Consider the following 20,000-nt stretch of genomic DNA (forward strand, 5'->3'; position numbering starts at 1 on the left):
CTAAAACTGTGAACTTGTCCTTTAAAACTAGTCCGTCCCAATGCTATCCAGCCTTTTAACTTTAATAACGGCTGAATAAAGAAATGGAGATGACACAACATAATGTTTGAACTTCATATGTTCCCAGTGTCGCAAATCAATCATAATCTAAGCAAACTTAGTGCTTGAATATCAACAAGCAGACGATATGCTATTGTGCATACAATATGACGTTATGCTGCTATAGGCTTAGACTCTCTCCTCCTTCCTCTCTCTGTATGTTTACATATATGCTGCGATAGGCTTAGACTCTCCTCCTTCTTATCTCTGTACATTTACATTCATGCTGCTATAGGCTTAGACTCTCTCCTCCTTCCTCTCTCTGTACGTTTACATTTATGCTGCTATAGGCTTAGACTCTCTCCTCCTTCCTCTCTGAACATTTACATTCATGCTGCTATAGGCTTAGACTCTCTCCTCCTTCCTCTCTCTGTACGTTCACATTTATGCTGCTATAGGCTTAGACTTTCTCCTCCTTCCTCTCTCTGTACGTTTACATTCATGCTGCTATAGGCTTAGACTCTCTCCTCCTTCCTCTCTCTGCACGTTCACATTTATGCTGCTATAGGCTTAGACTCTCTCCTCCTTCCTCTCTCTGTACATTTACATTCATGCTGCTATAGGCTAAGACTCTCTCCTCCTTCCTCTCTCTGAACATTTACATTCATGCTGCTATAGGCTTAGACTCTCTCCTCCTTCCTCTCTCTGTACATTTACATTTATGCTGCTATAGGCTTAGACTCTCTCCTCCTTCCTCTCTCTGTACATTTACATTTATGCTGCTATAGGCTTAGACTCTCTCCTCCTTCCTCTCTCTGTACCTTTACATTTATGCTGCTATAGGCTTAGACTCTCTCCTCCTTCCTCTCTCTGTACATTTACATTTATGCTGCTATAGGCTTAGATTCTCTCCTCCTTCCTCTCTCTGTACATTTACATTTATGCTGCTATAGGCTTAGACTCTCTCCTCCTTCCTCTCTCTGTACCTTTACATTTATGCTGCTATAGGCTTAGACTCTCTCCTCCTTCCTCTCTCTGTACATTTACATTTATGCTGCTATAGGCTTAGACTCTCTCCTCCTTCCTCTCTGAACATTTACATTTATGCTGCTATAGGCTTAGACTCTCTCCTCCTTCCTCTCTCTGTACCTTTACATTTATGCTGCTATAGGCTTAGACTCTCTCCTCCTTCCTCTCTCTGTACATTTACATTTATGCTGCTATAGGCTTAGACTCTCTCCTCCTTCCTCTCTGAACATTTACATTCATGCTGCTATAGGCTTAGACTCTCTCCTCCTTCCTCTCTCTGTACATTTACATTTATGCTGCTATAGGCTTAGACTCTCTCCTCCTTCCTCTCTCTGTACCTTTACATTTATGCTGCTATAGACTTAGACTCTCTCCTCCTTCCTCTCTCTGTACATTTACATTCATGCTGCTATAGGCTTAGACTCTCTCCTCCTTCCTCTCTCTATATGTTTACATTTATGCTGCGATAGGCTTAGACCCTCTCCTCCTTCCTCTCTCTGTACGTTTACATTTATGCTGCTATAGGCTTAGACTCTCCCCTCCTTCCTCTCTCTATATGTTCACATTTATGCTGCTATAGGCTTAGACTCTCCCCTCCTTCCTCTCTCTATATGTTCACATTTATGCTGCTATAGGCTTAGACTCTCTCCTCCTTCCTCTCTCTGTACATATTTGAATTAAAGTGAAACTGATTGGAGCTTTTTTATGTTATTAAAAATAAAAACATAAATACTGTCGGTCAGAGTGGAGAAATGTTAATGTTGAACAGACTGATAGATTGATAGATAGATAGATTATAGACTGATAGATTGATAGACTGATTGATTGATAGACTGATAGACTGATTGATAGACTGATAGATTGATAGATTGATAGACTGATAGACTGATTGATAGACTGATAGACTGATAGACTGATAGATTGATAGATTGATATATTGATAGATTGATATATTGATAGACTGATAGATTGATAGACTGATAGATTGATATATTGAACAGGATGCATGGCTGACTGAGGGTTAGTGTTAGCCGATCATCGTCCAGCATGCAGCAGCCTGCAGCGTCACGGCTCAACCAGAGAGAAACAAAAAAAGAGGAAATAAAAAACCCAAGAAACACCCGACGACGAGCACGGCGACAACGGTGGCGGCGGCAGTGACTGCGTCTCCGTGGTTACCTCCTCGCCTGGGCCAATCAGCAGATGGTTGTGTTTGTACTGCAAATAAGCGTTAGCCCCTCCGCTCTTCACCGCGCTAATTCTAGCGAGCTTGGTTTTCTGTTTGTGGATCAAATAAAGAGATTCATGGTTTCATTACGTCTCCGACTGAAGGATTCAAACCTGGAAGCTTCTGCGATGGTTCAGGACCTCAGTTTGAGGTTTATTCATGGATATATAACACTTACCCAGTTCAAGCCCACCCAGGACCCACATAGCCCACATGGCAGGGTTATTATAGTTTAGACATTTTCTTTAGTTTTATCAAAGACAATCAAAGGAGCCTCGTTGTGTGTCTGAGGGTCCAATCAGGGTTATGATCAGTGTGTTATTTAGTTTTTCAGTTTTATTCTGATTTAGTTTGAGTGAGTTTAACAAGTGATGAAGTAGTTTTAGTGTTTCTGTAGTTTGTAGTTTTCTAGTTTCAGGTTTTAGGAGGAAAGTCTTGATGAGTAGAAGTAAAGGATGAAATAATGCTGTAAACACTGTTTGGTACTAACCCGTTATCTCAACACGTCACACTGAACACTATACAGTTACCATAGAGACGATGACAAGAAAACTACAGTCACCATGGAGACGATGACAAGAAAACTACAGTCACCATGGAGACGATGAACAGAAAACTACAGTCACCATGGAGACGATGACAAGAAAACTACAGTCACCATGGAGACGATGACAAGAAAACTACAGTCACCATGGAGACGATGACAAGAAAACTACAGTCACCATGGAGACGGTGACAAGAAGACTACAGTCACCATGGAGACAATGAAAAGAAAACTACAGTCACCATGGAGACAATGACAAGGAAACTACAGTCACCATGGAGACAATGACAAGAAAACTACAGTCGCCATGGAGACGATGACAAGAAAACTACAGTCACCATGGAGACGATGGAAAGAAAACTACAGTCACCATGGAGACGATGAAAAGAAAACTACAGTCACCATGGAGACGATGAAAAGAAAACTACAGTCACCATGGAGACAAGAAAACTACAGTCACCATGGAGACGATGACAAGAAAACTACAGTCACCATGGAGACGATGAACAGAAAACTACAGTCACCATGGAGACGATGAAGAGAAAACTACAACTAAGATGATTTTATCTGCTACTTTAGTTTCAGTCAGTTTGCTTTGTTCTAGTTTTTATTGATAGTTAAACTAAAGTATTATTTCACTGCTAGTTTTAGTCCTGGTGAACTTTAATAACCCCGGTGGTGATGATGATGAGGAGGAGGAAGGCTCAGTGGTACACACAGCTGCTGAGAACAAGACCATCATGTGTGAGTGTTTGTCAGAGACTGAAATGATTTCTCTCCCTGTGGGACAAACAAAGATCTGCAGCTCATTAGTGGACGTAGAGAGGAAGTGAAGGCCGGACGCTGCTTCCTCTCTTCTCTCCTGTGGATTCTGCTGCAGCTAAACTTTCTAAATTAAGACGGAAAAACAGAAATGATGGGATGAGCTCAGCCGCAGCAGGAACTCGCACCGCTGCAGCCCCTCACCTTCTGGGCTCGCCTCTTCTCCGCCCGCTGGCTCTGGTGGTAGATTCGGCTGAAGTTGGAGACGATGACGGGGACGGGCAGAGCGATGACCAGCACGCCGCTCAGGGAGCAGATGGAGCCGAAGATCTTCCCCAAGATGGTCTTTGGGACCATGTCGCCATATCTGAGAGAGAGAGAGAGAGAGAGAGAGAGAGAGAGAGAGAGAGAGAGAGAGAGACAGATAGAGAGAGACAGAGAGAGAGAGAGAGAGAGAGAGAGAGAGAGGGGTCAGAGGTCAGCTTCAGGCTCTTATTCTGAAAGTACACACAGGATGCTTCCCTTTCATCAGAGTCATTCAGGTTCTTTAAAGTATTTGAATGAAAAGTGTTTCTAGTTTTAGTTCACACACACACAGCTACACACTACTACACACTACTACACACTACTACACACTGCTACACACTACTACACACTACTACACACTGCTACACACAGCTACACACTACTACACACTGCTACACACAGCTACACATTACTACACACTGCTACACACACTGCTACACATTACTACACACTGCTACACACTGTTACACACTGCTACACACTACTACACACACTGCTACACATACACTGCTACACACTACTACACACACTGCTACACACTACTACACACTACTACACACACTGTTACACACACTGTTACACACACTACTACACACACTGTTACACACACTACTACACACACTGCTACACACACTGTTACACACACTACTACACACACTGCTACACACACTGTTACACACACTACTACACACACTGCTACACACACTGTTACACACACTACTACACACACTGCTACACACACTACTACACACACTGCTACACACTACTACACACTGCTACACACTGCTACACACACTGCTACACACACTGCTACACACTACTACACACTGCTACACACTACTACACACTGCTACACATTACTACACACTGCTACACACACTGCTACACACTACTACACACTGCTACACACTACTACACACTACTACACACACACTGTTACACACTACTACACACTGCCACACTGCTACACACTACTACACACTACTACACACACTACTACACACTGCTACACACACTGTTACACACTACTACACACTGCTACACACAGTTACACACTGCTACACACTGCTACACACTACTACACACTGCTACACACTACTACACACTGCTACACACACTACTACACACTGCTACACACTACACACACTGCTACAGCAGCCTGCACTCGTCTCCTCACTTTATTTAATGACATTTTAACTCAAACCTGTTAAAAGATAAATAAAGTGAATCATGATAAAAGTCTTCCTGTTTATTAAAATGTGTAAAAAGTGAAGCGAGCAGTTTTAATCTGTTTCCTTCAGTGACTTCCTGTTGGATGAATAATGAGTAAACTCTGCTGCTGCTGACACAAACTCAACGTTTAAACTCAACGTTTCTCCAACAATCAGCAGGAAATGGAGCTGATGCAGCATTTACTGTCCTCTGACTGAAGCTGCAGTTCATTCCCCGGCCACACGGGGGCGCCAGAGAGCTGCCTGTAAACCTGCAGTTCAGCCTGCGGCCACACGGGGGCGCCAGAGAGCTGCCTGTAAACCAGCAGCATGAGCTCCATCCTGACTGCTACCCATGTTCTCTCCTCTCTGTCCTCCATAAAAGCCAAATGACTGTGTGCGTGTGTGTTATGTGTGTGTGTGTGTGTCTCTGTGTGTGTGTGTGTCTGTGTGTGTCTCTGTGTGTGTGTGTGTTATGTGTGTGTATGTACTAAAAGAAAGCTACTGTTTTAATGAGCAGCAGATCCTTCATCAAGGACACACACACACACACACACACACACACACACACACACACACACACACACACACACACACACACACACACCTGTAAACTGTGTGTGTTTCTAATTGTGTATGCGTGACAGTTATTGTGACACAAACACACAGACACTGACAAGGTCGCAGCCTCTGATTGGCTGACAGCGTCTGAAGGAGACGAGACGATCAGTCACTGACACAAAGTTCATCGTCACCGTGGCGACGCTCGAACTTCTTCTTCTACAGGTGAAAACAGAGCGGCGTGCTGAGAGCCGTTAAAGGAACACTTTAAGAACGGGTTCAATTTATCAGCTTTAAACCCACCACCGCGTGATGATGTCACCACCGCGTGATGATGTCACCACCGCGTGATGATGTCATGACCACGTGATGATGTCACCACCGCGTGATGATGTCATGACCGCGTGATGATGTCACCACCGCGTGATGATGTCACCACCATGTGATGTCAGAACAGAAATGATACATTTTCATGTATGTTTCTGGCAGTTTGCTGCAGAGTCAAAATCACCTTCATCAGGTAACAGAGACATGTGTGTGTGTGAGTGTGTGCGTGTGTGTGTGTGTCTGTGTGTGTGTGTGTGTCTCTATGTGTGTGTGTGTGTGCGTGTGTCTCTATGTGTGTGTGTGTGTGTGTGTGTGTGTGTGTGTGTGTGTGTGTGTCTCTATGTGTGTGTGTGTGTGCGTGTGTCTCTATGTGTGTGCGTGTGTGTGTGTGTGTCACATCGTCCTCTGTTAAAACAAACAGATATTGACTCTGCAGCCGTCAGCACTTTCTGCTTTAACTCTTCATCATGTGTAGAGAAAACATCTCAGATCTCACACACACACACACACACACACACACACACACACACACACACACACACACACACACACACACACAGAGCCTGCTGCCCAGAAACATTAAATATATATTTAATGTTTAATATTAATATAATGTTAACATAAACTGTAGTTTAATCATCAGTTCAGTTTTATATCAGTGTGTGTGTGTGTGTGTGTGTGTGTGTATGTGTGTGTGTGTGTGTGTGTGTGTATGTGTGTGTGTGTGTGTGTGTGTGTGTGTGTGTGTGTGTGTGTGAGTGTGTGTGTGTGAGTGTGTGTGAGTGTGTGTGTGTGAGTGTGTGTGTGTGTGTGTGTGTGTGTGTATGTGTGTGTGTGTGAGTGTGTGTGTGTGTTTAACATTTCATGGGTGAACTCGCTGCGTGTGAATCATTTATTTCTTTGATCTGAACAAACGCCACCTCGCTGCTGCTCGCCATTAACAGGAAGTGCTCGACAAATAGCTCACACACACACACACACACACACACACACACACACACACACACTAACACACACACACACACTATTCAGAAGTGTGTTTGTGTAAAATGCTTTTCACTTAATAAAAGGCCACATTCATTATGGATTCACATTTTCTGTATTTGTGTGTGTGTGTTGGTGTGTGTGTGTGTGTGTTAATGTGTGTGTGTGTTAATGTGTGTGTGTGTGTTAATGTGTGTGTGTGTGTTATATTCATAATTAACAACATCTGGTTGAAACAGCTCCAAACAGCGGATCAGACTAACACCTGGAACACAACTTACATCTCAACACATAAAGACTGAATTTAATCTGGATTAAAAACTAAACTGCTGTAAATATATATAATGCTGTTAGAAATGTGAAATATATAAATATAATAAATAATATATAATATATAAATAAATGTTAAATATAAACTGCTGCTGTTAAAACCTCCAACATGAATTAAAACCTCGGTTTGAAACTTTTAAAAGAACAAAGAAGAAGAACAGAGACTCACTGCTGCTTAAAATAAAACCAATAAAAAAACCTCAGAAGAAGAAATTTGCTTCATCTCTCTATTTTTATTTTCTATATTCTTCTTCCTCTTCGGAAGGAAGGAAGGAAAGGAGTAAGGAGGGAGGGAGGGAGGAAAGGTTGAAGGAAGGAAGGAAGGAAAGAAGGAAGGAAGGAAGGAAAGGACTAAGGAGGGAGGGAGGGAGGGAGGATGGAAGGAGGAGGGAGCAAAGAAAGAAGGGTGCAGGGGATGAAGGAAGGAAGGAAGGAAGGAAAGAAGGAACAGTGAAAAGAGAGACGGGGTCAATTTGATCCGGGAGGACGACATGAGGGTTGAGAAGGTTACAGATTACTGTATTTAACCCTCCTTCCTTGCTTCCTCTTTCCCTCCTTCTCTCTTTCTTTCCTCCTTCTTTCCTTCTTTCCTCCCTCCCTCCTTTCCTTCTTCCTTCCTTCCTCCTTCTCTCTTTCTTTCCTCCCTCCTTTCCTTCCTCCCTCCCTCCTTCCCTTAATTCCCTCCTTCTCTCTTTCTTTCCTCCCTCCTTTCTCCTTTCCTTCCTTCCTCCCTCCTTCCTCCCTCCCTTCCTTCCTTCCTTCTTCCTCCCTCCTTTCCTTCCTTCCTTCTTCCTCCCTCCCTCCCTTCCTTCCTTGACTCAAGGACAACAGGAGGGTTTAAATAAGTCATGTAACGGTTGTTTGACACTCGTGTTAAAGTATAAAAGCTCATTTCTTTAATTCACACGAGCAAAGTGACGGAACGCAGATGAACGCTGGTTGTTTCTGCTTCTAGTAATATTATTATTATTATTATATTCTTTACGTCTAAAATACCAGAAGCACAAAGTTTCTGCTTCACAGGAAAATAAAACATGTTAACTATAATAACCATCTTCAGTTTATCCTCCAACGTTTCAATAAGCTGGCTCTGCGTCAGGTCATTATTCCCCTGATCATTAAACATGGAGCTTATTTATCTCTCTTTCTGCTCCTCTCACATTCATCCGTACACAAACACCAATTAGGAAGCTGCTGCTGAGCGGGAGCAGAAGAAGAAGAAGAAGAAGAAGAAGAAGAAGCGAGAAAGAAAAGGAAGAGAAGAAGAAGAAGAGGGAGCGAGGATGTTCGGCTTTAATAAGGACTGAAAATAGACTCGGCTGAGCTCTAATGTTTGAAGCTTTAGAATAAACACGCTGATGACCTGCTTCCTGCTTCCTGCTGCAGCTGGACTCAAACACTCAGAACCACGAGTCTATCACTGAAGTCCAGATTCAGTTCTCTGGTTCCTCGGTTCTCTGTCGCTGTTCATCCACCTGATCTAAGAAACCTCCTGAAGAACCACGAGAACATCTTCAGACACCTACAGGACTCCTTAGAGGATCAGAGGAACCGCTTCACACTACAACCTCTCAACCTAATGCAACACACACATGACTACAAGAACCTATCTGAAGGAACCTAAAGGAACCCTAACCCTCTAGAACCTTCTTCATGACAACTAGAAGCACCTAAAGGACAAACAGAGCCCATTAAGGACCTTTAGAACCTCTTTAATGAACGCTAGAAGCTCCTCAATAACCATAAAACCCAACTAAAGGAACCTAAATGACCACTAGAACCAACTAAGAGACAGCTAGAACCATCTCAGTGTTCACAAGAACCATGTAAAGAACCTCTAGAACCTCTTGACGGACCAGCAGAACCACTTAAAGGACCTCAGTGACCCAAAGAATCACTAGGACCTTTTCAATGCCCACAAGAACTATTACGACAAACCATTTAAGGATCTTTAGAACCCTTACAGGACCCTAAAGGACAACTACAGGTTCCTAAAGGATCACTAGAACCTTCTACAGGATCTGTTAATATTCCTTAAGGACCACAGAAACCACTGAAAGAACAACTAGAACCTTCTGAGTAAACCTTATAAAGGAACACTTAATGATCCATGTTTCCAACACGACTGTGAGGAAAGACAGCTGTGACGTTCTCTGCTCTTCACTTTAATCTTTCTTGGTTCTGTATGAAGACAGATTTTAATGACTGAACAAAGACATCTCTAACTGTTCTCTGTAGGTTCTGATGTTCTCCGTCCGTCCGTCCTGACTCTTATATATCATTGTATATTCTAGAAACCACACACCTCCAAGTCTCTGTAAGAAGCCCCCCCACCTCTGGCAGACATGAAGAACTCTCTTTGCACTCCACGGTCTGGTTATTGAGACCCACCAGAGCCCTGACCGGACTCTCCACAGCGACCCGTACTGTCCCACCACCCACACCCCAACACTATGTTTCATATATATAGTTATTATCGTCTTAGTTCGTAGTGTCTTAGTGTGGAGAGTCTTTAACGTTAAGAGGCTGAATCGTTGCTACAGGAGACAAAGTGACTCGGCCAGGTAAGAACTGAAAGTCAGAGAGTTTAAATCTGATCTGGGTTCAGGTGAGTGTCAGGAAGTGATTTAAACAGCTGCTTCAGGCTCTTATCAGATGGACAGACTCGTCCTCCTCCGTCCTCCCTCCGTCTTTACATATTAATCCCTCGCTCCTGCACACAGATAAGAGCTTCCTCCTCCGTCTGTCTCCATCACACTGAAAATAGCTGCTGCTGAGATTATCTCACTTCACACTTCTTAATTACAAAGTCACACTTCAATTATCCACACGGAGACTCTCTGACCTTCAGCCAGACACAGAAGAGACGATGTGAACAGTTTACAGGACGATGGAGACGATGTTAGCACGCAGCTGCTTTATGGACAGGAAGATAAAACAGGACCGACCTCTAGTCCAACCAAGCAACCAACATGCTGCACTGTCTCAACGTGCGACCACACCACAGACTGAATAAAAGAAACAGACGTAACATCCGTGACGTCACCCATTGGTTTGTGGACTGCTGCTCGGAAGCCAATAGTATCGAATCTAGGCAGCGGCCATCTTGAAAATTTCAGGTGCATGCTGGGAAAAATAAAAACAGGGATTCTACTTATATGGGCATGAGGCGGGGCCATGGGCGGAGCGGGGAGGTTGCTATGGTTACGAGGGCTGGATCTCGAGGACGTTGGTCAATCAACCTGTCAATCAGGACGTAGCCACGCCCTAATGCATACCCTGCTTTATCTTCACATATAAAATCAGGGAGGCCAAAATGTCCCAAATGAACATCATACTGCATTGAAGAAGGCTTTAAACTAGCGATTGAGACCATAAACACATTTTGAAAACGTTTACTGATTATATAGGTATGAGGCGGGGCCGTGGGCGGAGCCATGGGCGGAGCGGGGAGGTTGCTATGGTTACGAGGGCTGGATCTCGAGGACATTGGTCAATCAACCTGTCAATCAGGACGTAGCCCCGCCCCCTAATGCATACCCTGCTTTATCGTCACATATAAAATCAGGGAGAAGAAGTCTGAAGGCTTTTGACTGAAAGCTCTGAGGTTTCACGTCTCACTTGTAAATTTGAAAGGTTTTATTACAAAGGGAACAGTGTCACATAGAGATGCACTGATTGCAAAATTCTTGGCCGATACCGATTTCCGGTTTTTAAGGAGGTCTGACCGGCCAAAACCATTTTTTCCGATACCGATTTTCTATCTAAGAAATAATTATAATCATATAATAGACACTATATTTGGCTTGAGTACCCTTCCCCCAGACAACATTTTGCTTATATCACTAATTCGGCTGCTAGCTCGGTTGCTAACTCAGCGGCTAACTCGGCGGCTAACTCGGGATCATCCCTATGTTCCCCGGTCACATACAAAGCGGGGAACATAGGGATGATCCCGTACCCCGTTGTGAAACGTTTGGGTCGTCTTGGCACAAAGTGAAATAAATCCAAATCAGTGACATGTTTTCTTCCTCAGTCTTGCTAGTTTTTAGCTGTTTTGCTCTGGGCGCGTTGAGCTGCTACGCACCGTGCATGCGGGTCAGTTTGATCGGCCGAAAACCGTAAATTACGACAGTGACCGGCTTTTTTAATCGGCCGCCGATTGATCGGTGCATCTCTAGTGTCAAACATCCAATCTTGAGAGAGTCCTAGTGCCAATTTTGAAGCTCTCTGCCTTCTTCAGCTTTAGCTCCCCCTTCTATATTTATATAGTTCCTTCTTTCTGAAACAAAGACCTTCTATCTTACTGGTCAGTTTAGAAAACAATAACCCCTGACCTGACTTTTCACCTTTGACCTAAGCACCACATCTGTTTCAGATTCATCAGGGCATCAAGGGAAGCCCCCCAGGCTTCACCTAACAAAGGACAAAGACAGATAGGATCACACATTAGCTCCGGAAGAGCTAATGTGTGATTGGACTGAGATGATTTATTGATGAGAGTGAAGAAGCTTCAGAGGATGAACAGAGACGATAAATCAGAGAGCAGCTTCAGTCCCTGTGAGACGTCTGCAGCTCTGTTCTCAGCCTCAGCGTGAAGCGTTCACCTCTCAGCAGCTGATCGATGACATCACAGCGGGAGCTCATCAGCTGATCGATGACATCACAGCGGGAACTCATCAGCCGATCGATGACATCACAGCGGGAACTCATCAGCTGATCGATGACATCACAGCGGGAGCTCAGCTAACCATGCATTGATCTATTGATGCGAGTGCCGCCGCTCTCGGCTTCATCCTTCACCACCGCTGAGAGAAAACGATCCGAGAGCAGCGATGGCGGTTTGTTCACCATCGTCGTCGTCAGGAGGTCACACTGAGCCTGGTCGCATCCTGATACTCAACAGCACACGTTAGCTTTAACGTGAACGAGACCTGAACACGAGTCGAGTCTCCAGTAGTCTGATCCAGTAGTCCATCCTACACCATCCTAGGCTACCCTATACTATACTACACCATTCTACACCATCCTACACTATTGAACACCATGGAACACCATCCTACACCATCCTAGGCTACCCTACACTATCCTACATCATTCTACACCATCAAACACCATTCTACACCATCCTACACCATTCTACACCATCCTACATCATTCTACACCATCCTACACTATTGAACACCATCCTATACCATCCAACACCATCCTACACCATCATACACTATCCTACATTATCCTATACCATCCTAGACTATCCTACACCATCCTACACCATCCTACAGCATCCTATACCATCAAACACCATCCTACACCATCATACACTATCCTACACCATCCTAGACTATCCTACACCATCCTACACCATGGAACACCATCCTACAGCATCCTATACCATCAAACACCATCCTACACCATCCTACACCATCATACACTATCCTACATTATCCTATACCATCCTAGACTATCCTACACCATCCTAGGCTACCCTACACCATCCTACATCATTCTACACCATCCTACACTATTGAACACCATGGAACACCATCCTACACTATCCAACACCATCCTAGACTATCCTACACCATCCTACAGCATCCTATACCATCAAACACCATCATACACTATCCTACATTATCCTATACCATCCTAGACTATCCTACACCATCCTAGGCTACCCTACACCATCCTACATCATTCTACACCATCCTACACTATTGAACACCATCCTAGACTATCCTACACCATCCTACAGCATCCTATACCATCAAACACCATCATACACTATCCTACATTATCCTATACCATCCTACATCATTCTACACCATCCTAGATTATCCTACACCATCCTAGGCTATCCTACCCGCTCTGACAACAGCTGCAAAAACAACACAAATGGCTTTTACTCTCAAATTTGATGAAGTGGCCCGAAACGCACAAATATAATAAATATATAATATAATAAATGTTATAGTTTAACATTTTTAAAATATTGTCAGGGAGAATATGAACAGTATGTGAAGGTAGAATATGTTAAGCATGATTTCTGTTGTGTGATTACATGTGATTTTAATAAACCTTTCTTGTGATAATAATAAAATGTTCCTGTTCCAGTGAGATAATCTCATTAAAACAATAAGAACATAAACTATAACACATCATCATTATAATGTTTTACTGTGAAAAGCTGAAAACAGAAGAGACAAAGTAAGATGTTGTTTTATTATTAGAAGTCTAATTATGGAGTAAAGTGTGTAAATGTGGAGCTTGAACATCAAACAGGAAGCAGCAGATCTTATTCAGGTCCTGCAGACTCCCATCAGTCGTTAACAGAAATGTGAATTCATGGTTGTAAAATAAATACGAGAGAAACTGAATCTGAAGCTAAAAACGCTCCAATAATGAAAAATCCCTCCTGAAATATGACTCATAAAGCTGCATGATGCTGCAGATATTTCATATAAATCCTGCCTCTGTGTGTGTGTGTGTGTGTGTGTGTGTGTGTGTGTGTGTGTGTGTGTGTGTGTTCAGATGGATTATCATGCATTGTGTTGGCTTGGGGGGGTTAGAGGATCAGACATGGTGATTAAACTGCCACTGAAGGCCTTTTGGCTCTTTAATCTGTTGAACATGGACCAAACTGCACACACACACACACACACACACACACACACACACACACACACACACACACAGAAGTTTTATATCAAGTCTCCACATAAAATTAATCCTTGTATAAAAGATTCAGGAGTTCAGACATAAATATAAAACATGAAACAGGAAGAAGTTACTGTTTCATCTCGGAGTGAACGATGGTGAGTGATATTTGGAGCAGAGTGAGACATCGCAGGTAATAAATGATATTTGGAGCAGAGTGAGACATCGCAGGTAATAAATGAGTTAATGATATTTGGAGCAGAGTGAGACATCGCAGGTAATAAATGATATTTGGAGCAGAGTGAGACATCGCAGGTAATAAATGAGTTAATGATATTTGGAGCAGAGTGAGACATCGCAGGTAATAAATGATATTTGGAGCAGAGTGAGACATCGCGGGTAATAAATGATATTTGGAGCAGAGTGAGACATCGCAGGTAATAAATGAGTTAACGATATTTGGAGCAGAGTGAGACATCGCAGGTAATAAATGATATTTGGAGCAGAGTGAGACATCGCAGGTAATAAATGAGTTAATGATATTTGGAGCAGAGTGAGACATCCCAGGTAATAAATGAGTTAATGATATTTAGAGCAGAGTGAGACATCGCAGGTAATAAATGAGTTAATGATATTTGCAGCAGAGTGAGACATCGCAGGTAATAAATGAGTTAATGATATTTGGAGCAGAGTGAGACATCGCAGGTAATAAATGAGTTAATGATATTTGCAGCAGAGTGAGACATCGCAGGTAATAAATGAGTTAATGATATTTGCAGCAGAGTGAGACATCGCAGGTAATAAATGAGTTAACGATATTTGGAGCAGAGTGAGACATCGCAGGTGATAAATGGGTTAATGATATTTAGAGCAGAGTGAGACATCGCAGGTAATAAATGAGTTAATGATATTTGGAGCAGAGTGAGACATCGCAGGTAATAAATGATATTTGGAGCAGAGTGAGACATCGCAGGTAATAAATGAGTTAATGATATTTGGAGCAGAGTGAGACATCGCAGGTAATAAATGAGTTAATGATATTTGGAGCAGAGTGAGACATCGCAGGTAATAAATGAGTTAATGATATTTGGAGCAGAGTGAGACATCGCAGGTATTAAATGATATTTGGAGCAGAGTGAGACATCGCAGGTAATAAATGATATTTGGAGCAGAGTGAGACATCGCAGGTAATAAATGAGTTAATGATATTTGGAGCAGAGTGAGACATCGCAGGTATTAAATGAGTTAATGATATTTGGAGCAGAGTGAGACATCGCAGGTAATAAATGAGTTAATGATATTTGGAGCAGAGTGAGACATCGCAGGTAATAAATGAGTTAATGATATTTGGAGCAGAGTGAGACATCGCAGGTAATAAATGATATTTGGAGCAGAGTGAGACATCGCAGGTAATAAATGAGTTAATGATATTCGGAGCAGAGTGAGACATCGCAGGTAATAAATGATATTTGGAGCAGAGTGAGACATCGCAGGTAATAAATGATATTTGGAGCAGAGTGAGACATCGCAGGTAATAAATGAGTTAATGACACTTTGAGCTGCTCAATAAATAAACATTACTGCTACTATTGGTAATAGTGTGTGTGTGTGTGTGTGTGTGTGTGTGTGTGTGTGTGTGTGTGTCTCTCTCTCTCTATGTGTGTGTGTGTGTGTGTGTGTGTGTGTGTGTCTCCTCTCTCTGTGTTAAAGCCATTAATGAGCTTTAATCCAATTAGTAAACCTCATTTACCGCCTACTGATACACACACACACACACTGATACACACACACAGATACACACACACACTGATACACACACACACACACACACTGATACACACACACACAGATACACGCACACTAAAGTCACATGATCAATTTCAGTTTCAAGGTTTTCAGTATCTCTGCCATCCTACACCATCATAGGCTATCCTACACCATTCTATACCATCCTAGGCTATCCTACACCATCCTAGATTGAACATCATGGCTCAGAATCTTTAATCTGTAGCTTTGCAAACAGACGACAGTGTTTTCATTAATAATCTGAACCTGATGTTCATCCTCTCTCTGAGTCAGGTGACGTAGGAACGGACGTAGTGTTTATAATCTTTGCTGCGGACCAGATGTGACTGAAGATTATCAAACTCAGCTTCCTGGAAACATCGAGCCGCCTGAACGTTGCCGTGACGACCGATCAAATGACTCTTTTTCATTCTGGGAATCAGGATTCAGAGTTTCTGAGTTTCAGGGACTGAATGTCACTGAGTCTTAACACTAAACTGAAGAAGAAGAAGAAGAAGAAGAAGACGAAGAAGACGAAGAAGACGAAGACGAAGACGAAGACGAAGAAGAAGAAGAAGAAGAAGAAGAAGAAGAGCAGATGATGTTAAGCTGCAGCGTTTCCATAATGTCTCTTTAAACTCAGGACTGTGAGGATGCTTATCACCCCCCCCCCCCCCCACCCTTATCACACCCCCCCCCATCCTCCCCTCCTACCACCCCCCCCCCATGCCCCCCTCTTATCACCCCCCCCCCCCACCCTTATCACCCCCCCCCCCCACGTCTTATTATAAAGCTCTGAGGGAAGATAAGAAAAGAAATGGTCCGTCTGGTTTAAACTCAGAGTGAAGAATCAGAGAAGAGAGATCACATGTAAGAGTCATTAAAACATGATGGTGATGATGATGATGAAGAGGCAGGTCTGCATTTTCTCTCTTCTTCCTTCCTCTCCTTCTCCTCTCCTCCTCCTCTTCCTCTCTTTCTTCCTCTCCTCCTCTTCCTCTTTTTCTTCCTCTCCTCTTCCTCTCTTCCTTCCTCTCCTCCTCCCCTTCCTTCCTCTCCTCTTCCTTCTCCTCCTCTTCCTCTCTTTCTTCCTCTCCTCCTCATCTTCCTCTCTTCCTTCCTCTCCTCCTCCTCTTCCTCTCTTTCTTCCTCTCCTCCTCCTCTTCCTCTTTTTCTTCCTCTCCTCTTCCTCTCTTCCTTCCTCTCCTCCTCTTCCTCTCTTCCTTCCTCTCCTCCTCCTCTTCCTCTCTTTCTTCCTCTCCTCCTCATCTTCCTCTCTTTCTTCCTCTCCTCCTCCTCTTCCTTCCTCTTGTCCTCCTCTTCCTCTCTTTCTTCCTCTCCTCCTCCTCTTCCTCTCCTTCTTTTCCTCTCCTCCTCTTCCTTCCTCTTGTCCTCCTCTTCCTCTCTTTCTTCCTCTCCTCCTCCTCTTCCTTCCTCTCTTGCTCTCCTTCTCCTCCTTCCTTTCTTCCTCTATTCTTCCTCTCCTCCTCTTCCTCTCCTCCTCCTCTTCATCACTTCTAACCATCAGTTAAGTAGAGCTCCAGTTTCTTTTTAATCCTCCTTAAACGCTGAAACTGAACCAGGAGGCTCCACTTCAGTCTGAACCCTCAGCTGTGTGTGTGTGTGTGTGTGTGTGTGTGTGTGTGTGTGTGTGTGTGTGTGTGTGTGTGTGTGTGTGTGTGTGTGTAACATGAGTATCAGCAGCAGAGGGATGAGCAGAAATCCTCGGGGGTGACGGAGTTAATTAAACACGGAGGACACACACGCAGGCTGCTAATATATGTACACACACACACACACACACACACACACACACACACACACAGTAACACACACACACACACACACACACACACACACACACACACACACACACACACACACACACACACACACACACACACACACACACGTCCCACATCCAATCTGTATCTGACTTCATTTACATGAGCTCATATTCACAGTTACAGTGTTAAACACCACAGAAGAAGAAACCTGAAGAAAGTACAAACGGCTTAATATCACACACACACACACACACAGTAACACACACAGTAACACACACACACACACACACACACACACACACACACACACATTCTCTCTCTGCACCTTAAATCGAGTCATTTATCTCCTCACCAGTTTTTGGCTGAAAAATGACCTCATACCTAACTGTGTGTGTGTGTGTGTGTGTGTGTGTGTGTGTGTGTGTGTGTGTGTGTGTGTGTGTGTGTGTGTGTGTGTGTGTGTGTGTGACTGTGTGTGTGTGTAACTGTGTGTGTAACAGTGTGTGTGTAACAGTGTGTGTGTGTGTAACAGTGTGTGTAACAGTGTGTGTGTGTGTGTGTGTGTGTGTGTAACAGTGTGTGTGTGTTAAATGACCAAATAACTGAATAACTACTGGGAGCTGTGGTTACTACGGTTACTACAGTTACTACGGTTACTATGGTTACTATGGTTACTATGGTTTTTATTACTATTCATCGGTAAGAACCATCGTTATTAATCACGTGATGAAATTCATGTTTACGTGTTTATGTTCAGACTGGCAGAAAAAAAGTTTAAATTAGTTAAAGGTTAATTTTTAACTTTTACTGAAGATAAAAATGTTTAAATCATATTTCATAGTTTCACTTTTAACGCTGATAAACGATAAAAAGTCATAAATGTGAAGCTTTAATTATTAATATGAACGTTGAGTCCTTCTTATCTTTATCTCCTCTGAGCGCTGTGACCCCGTCAGAGAAGAAGAGGATGAGGATGAGGATGATGAGGATGATGAGGATGATGAGGATGAAGAGGCGGCGAGGCTTTCAGCGGCTCAGATTAACGTCTCTGTTCCTTTCATCAGGACTTAATTCAGCCAATGACAGCGCGGCGCCTCGTCCGGGAGATTAGCCGACTGTTAATGTGACACTTCAGCATCAGAGCCTTCATCATGTGACCTGACAACCTGCGGCTCCGTCTATTCACTGGAACTGCTGAACTCCCTGCGGCTCCGTCTATTCACTGGAACTGCTGAACTCCCTGCGGCTCCGTCTATTCACTGGTAACAATCCAGCCTGAACTCCCTGTGGCTCCGTCTATTGTTTGGAGACCATCCAGCCTGAATGAACCAGCAGGCTCTGGGTATTTGCTGGATACAATCAATTTTCTCATGTTGTCCAAAACTGTACTAAACTACACATTGGTTCAGATTATTTACTGGAAACACTCGAACATCTCCTGGGCCAAACCCAGGCGGGGAGCTCCGGTCCTCTGAAATGAGTCCAACCAGGAAGTAACTTAGAGCTGCATTCTATCAAAAGGCCACCAGGGGGCGACCGTCTCTATACAAGTCAATGGAGAATTCACCAACTTCTCACTTGATTTCTAACCTCAGTAAACGTTTTCAAAATGTGTTTATGGTCTCAATCGCTAGTTTAAAGCCTTCTTCAATGCAGTATGATGTTCATTTGGGACATTTTGGCCTCCCTGATTTTATATGTGACGATAAAGCAGGGTATGCATTAGGGGGCGTGGCTACGTCCTGATTGACAGGTTGATTGACCAATGTCCTCCAGATCCAGCCCTCGTAACCATAGCAACCTCCCCACTCCGCCCATGGCCCCGCCTCATGCCCATATAAGTAGAATCCCTGTTTTTATTTTTCCCAGCATGCACCTGAAATGTTCAAGATGGCGCTGCCTAGATTAGAAACTATTGGCTTCTGAGCAGCAGTCCACAAACCAATGGGTGACGTCACAGATGTTACGTCTGTTTCTTCTATACAGTCTGTGGTTAAACAGGACTGTCTGCTGGCTCTGTGTAATTACTGAAAACACACTACTCTCTAAATTCCCAGAAGAATCCATATATTCAGCAGGAACTCTCCTTTTCCTCCCAAACTGTGAAAACCCGACGTTAATAACACAGAGGAGCGGTTCAGCAGGCTCTGGTTTATTTTCAGCCTCTCTAACGGGGACTGTTGGTCAAGGAAACAGAACCAGTAGATGGTAAAAGAGTAAAAGTCAGTATTTAAAGTAAAAGAGGAATTATTATTATCTTCGTGTGTTAAAGGTTACGTTGAGACGTTTGTTGAAATGAATCAGCTTTTTTTTTTGTCATCAACATGTTAGTAACGTGCTTCTGTGTTATTAATCATTATGTTAATATAATATTAACATAACGCCCCCCCCCCCACCCCCGCCCCCCCAGCAGCCTCTTCAGATCTCTGCATGCTTCACAGGGCTTCTCC

General features: G+C 43.4%; 1 protein-coding gene across 1 annotated transcript in view; it reads right to left on the reverse strand.

The window, feature by feature from the left end:
- kcnd2 (potassium voltage-gated channel, Shal-related subfamily, member 2) overlaps positions 1-20,000 on the reverse strand; it is a 47,915-nt gene that overhangs the window by 6,618 nt on the left and 21,297 nt on the right. Inside the window, exons 2-3 of the mRNA XM_053313846.1 lie at positions 3,807-3,969; positions 2,248-2,346 (exon numbers count right to left, since the gene is read on the reverse strand). Of these exons, the coding sequence (XP_053169821.1) occupies positions 2,248-2,346; positions 3,807-3,969 (262 nt within the window). The remainder of the gene's footprint in view (positions 1-2,247; positions 2,347-3,806; positions 3,970-20,000) is intronic.

Source organism: Scomber japonicus, chromosome 23, assembly GCF_027409825.1.
Source record: "Scomber japonicus isolate fScoJap1 chromosome 23, fScoJap1.pri, whole genome shotgun sequence".
NCBI classification, from domain to species: domain Eukaryota; kingdom Metazoa; phylum Chordata; class Actinopteri; order Scombriformes; family Scombridae; genus Scomber; species Scomber japonicus.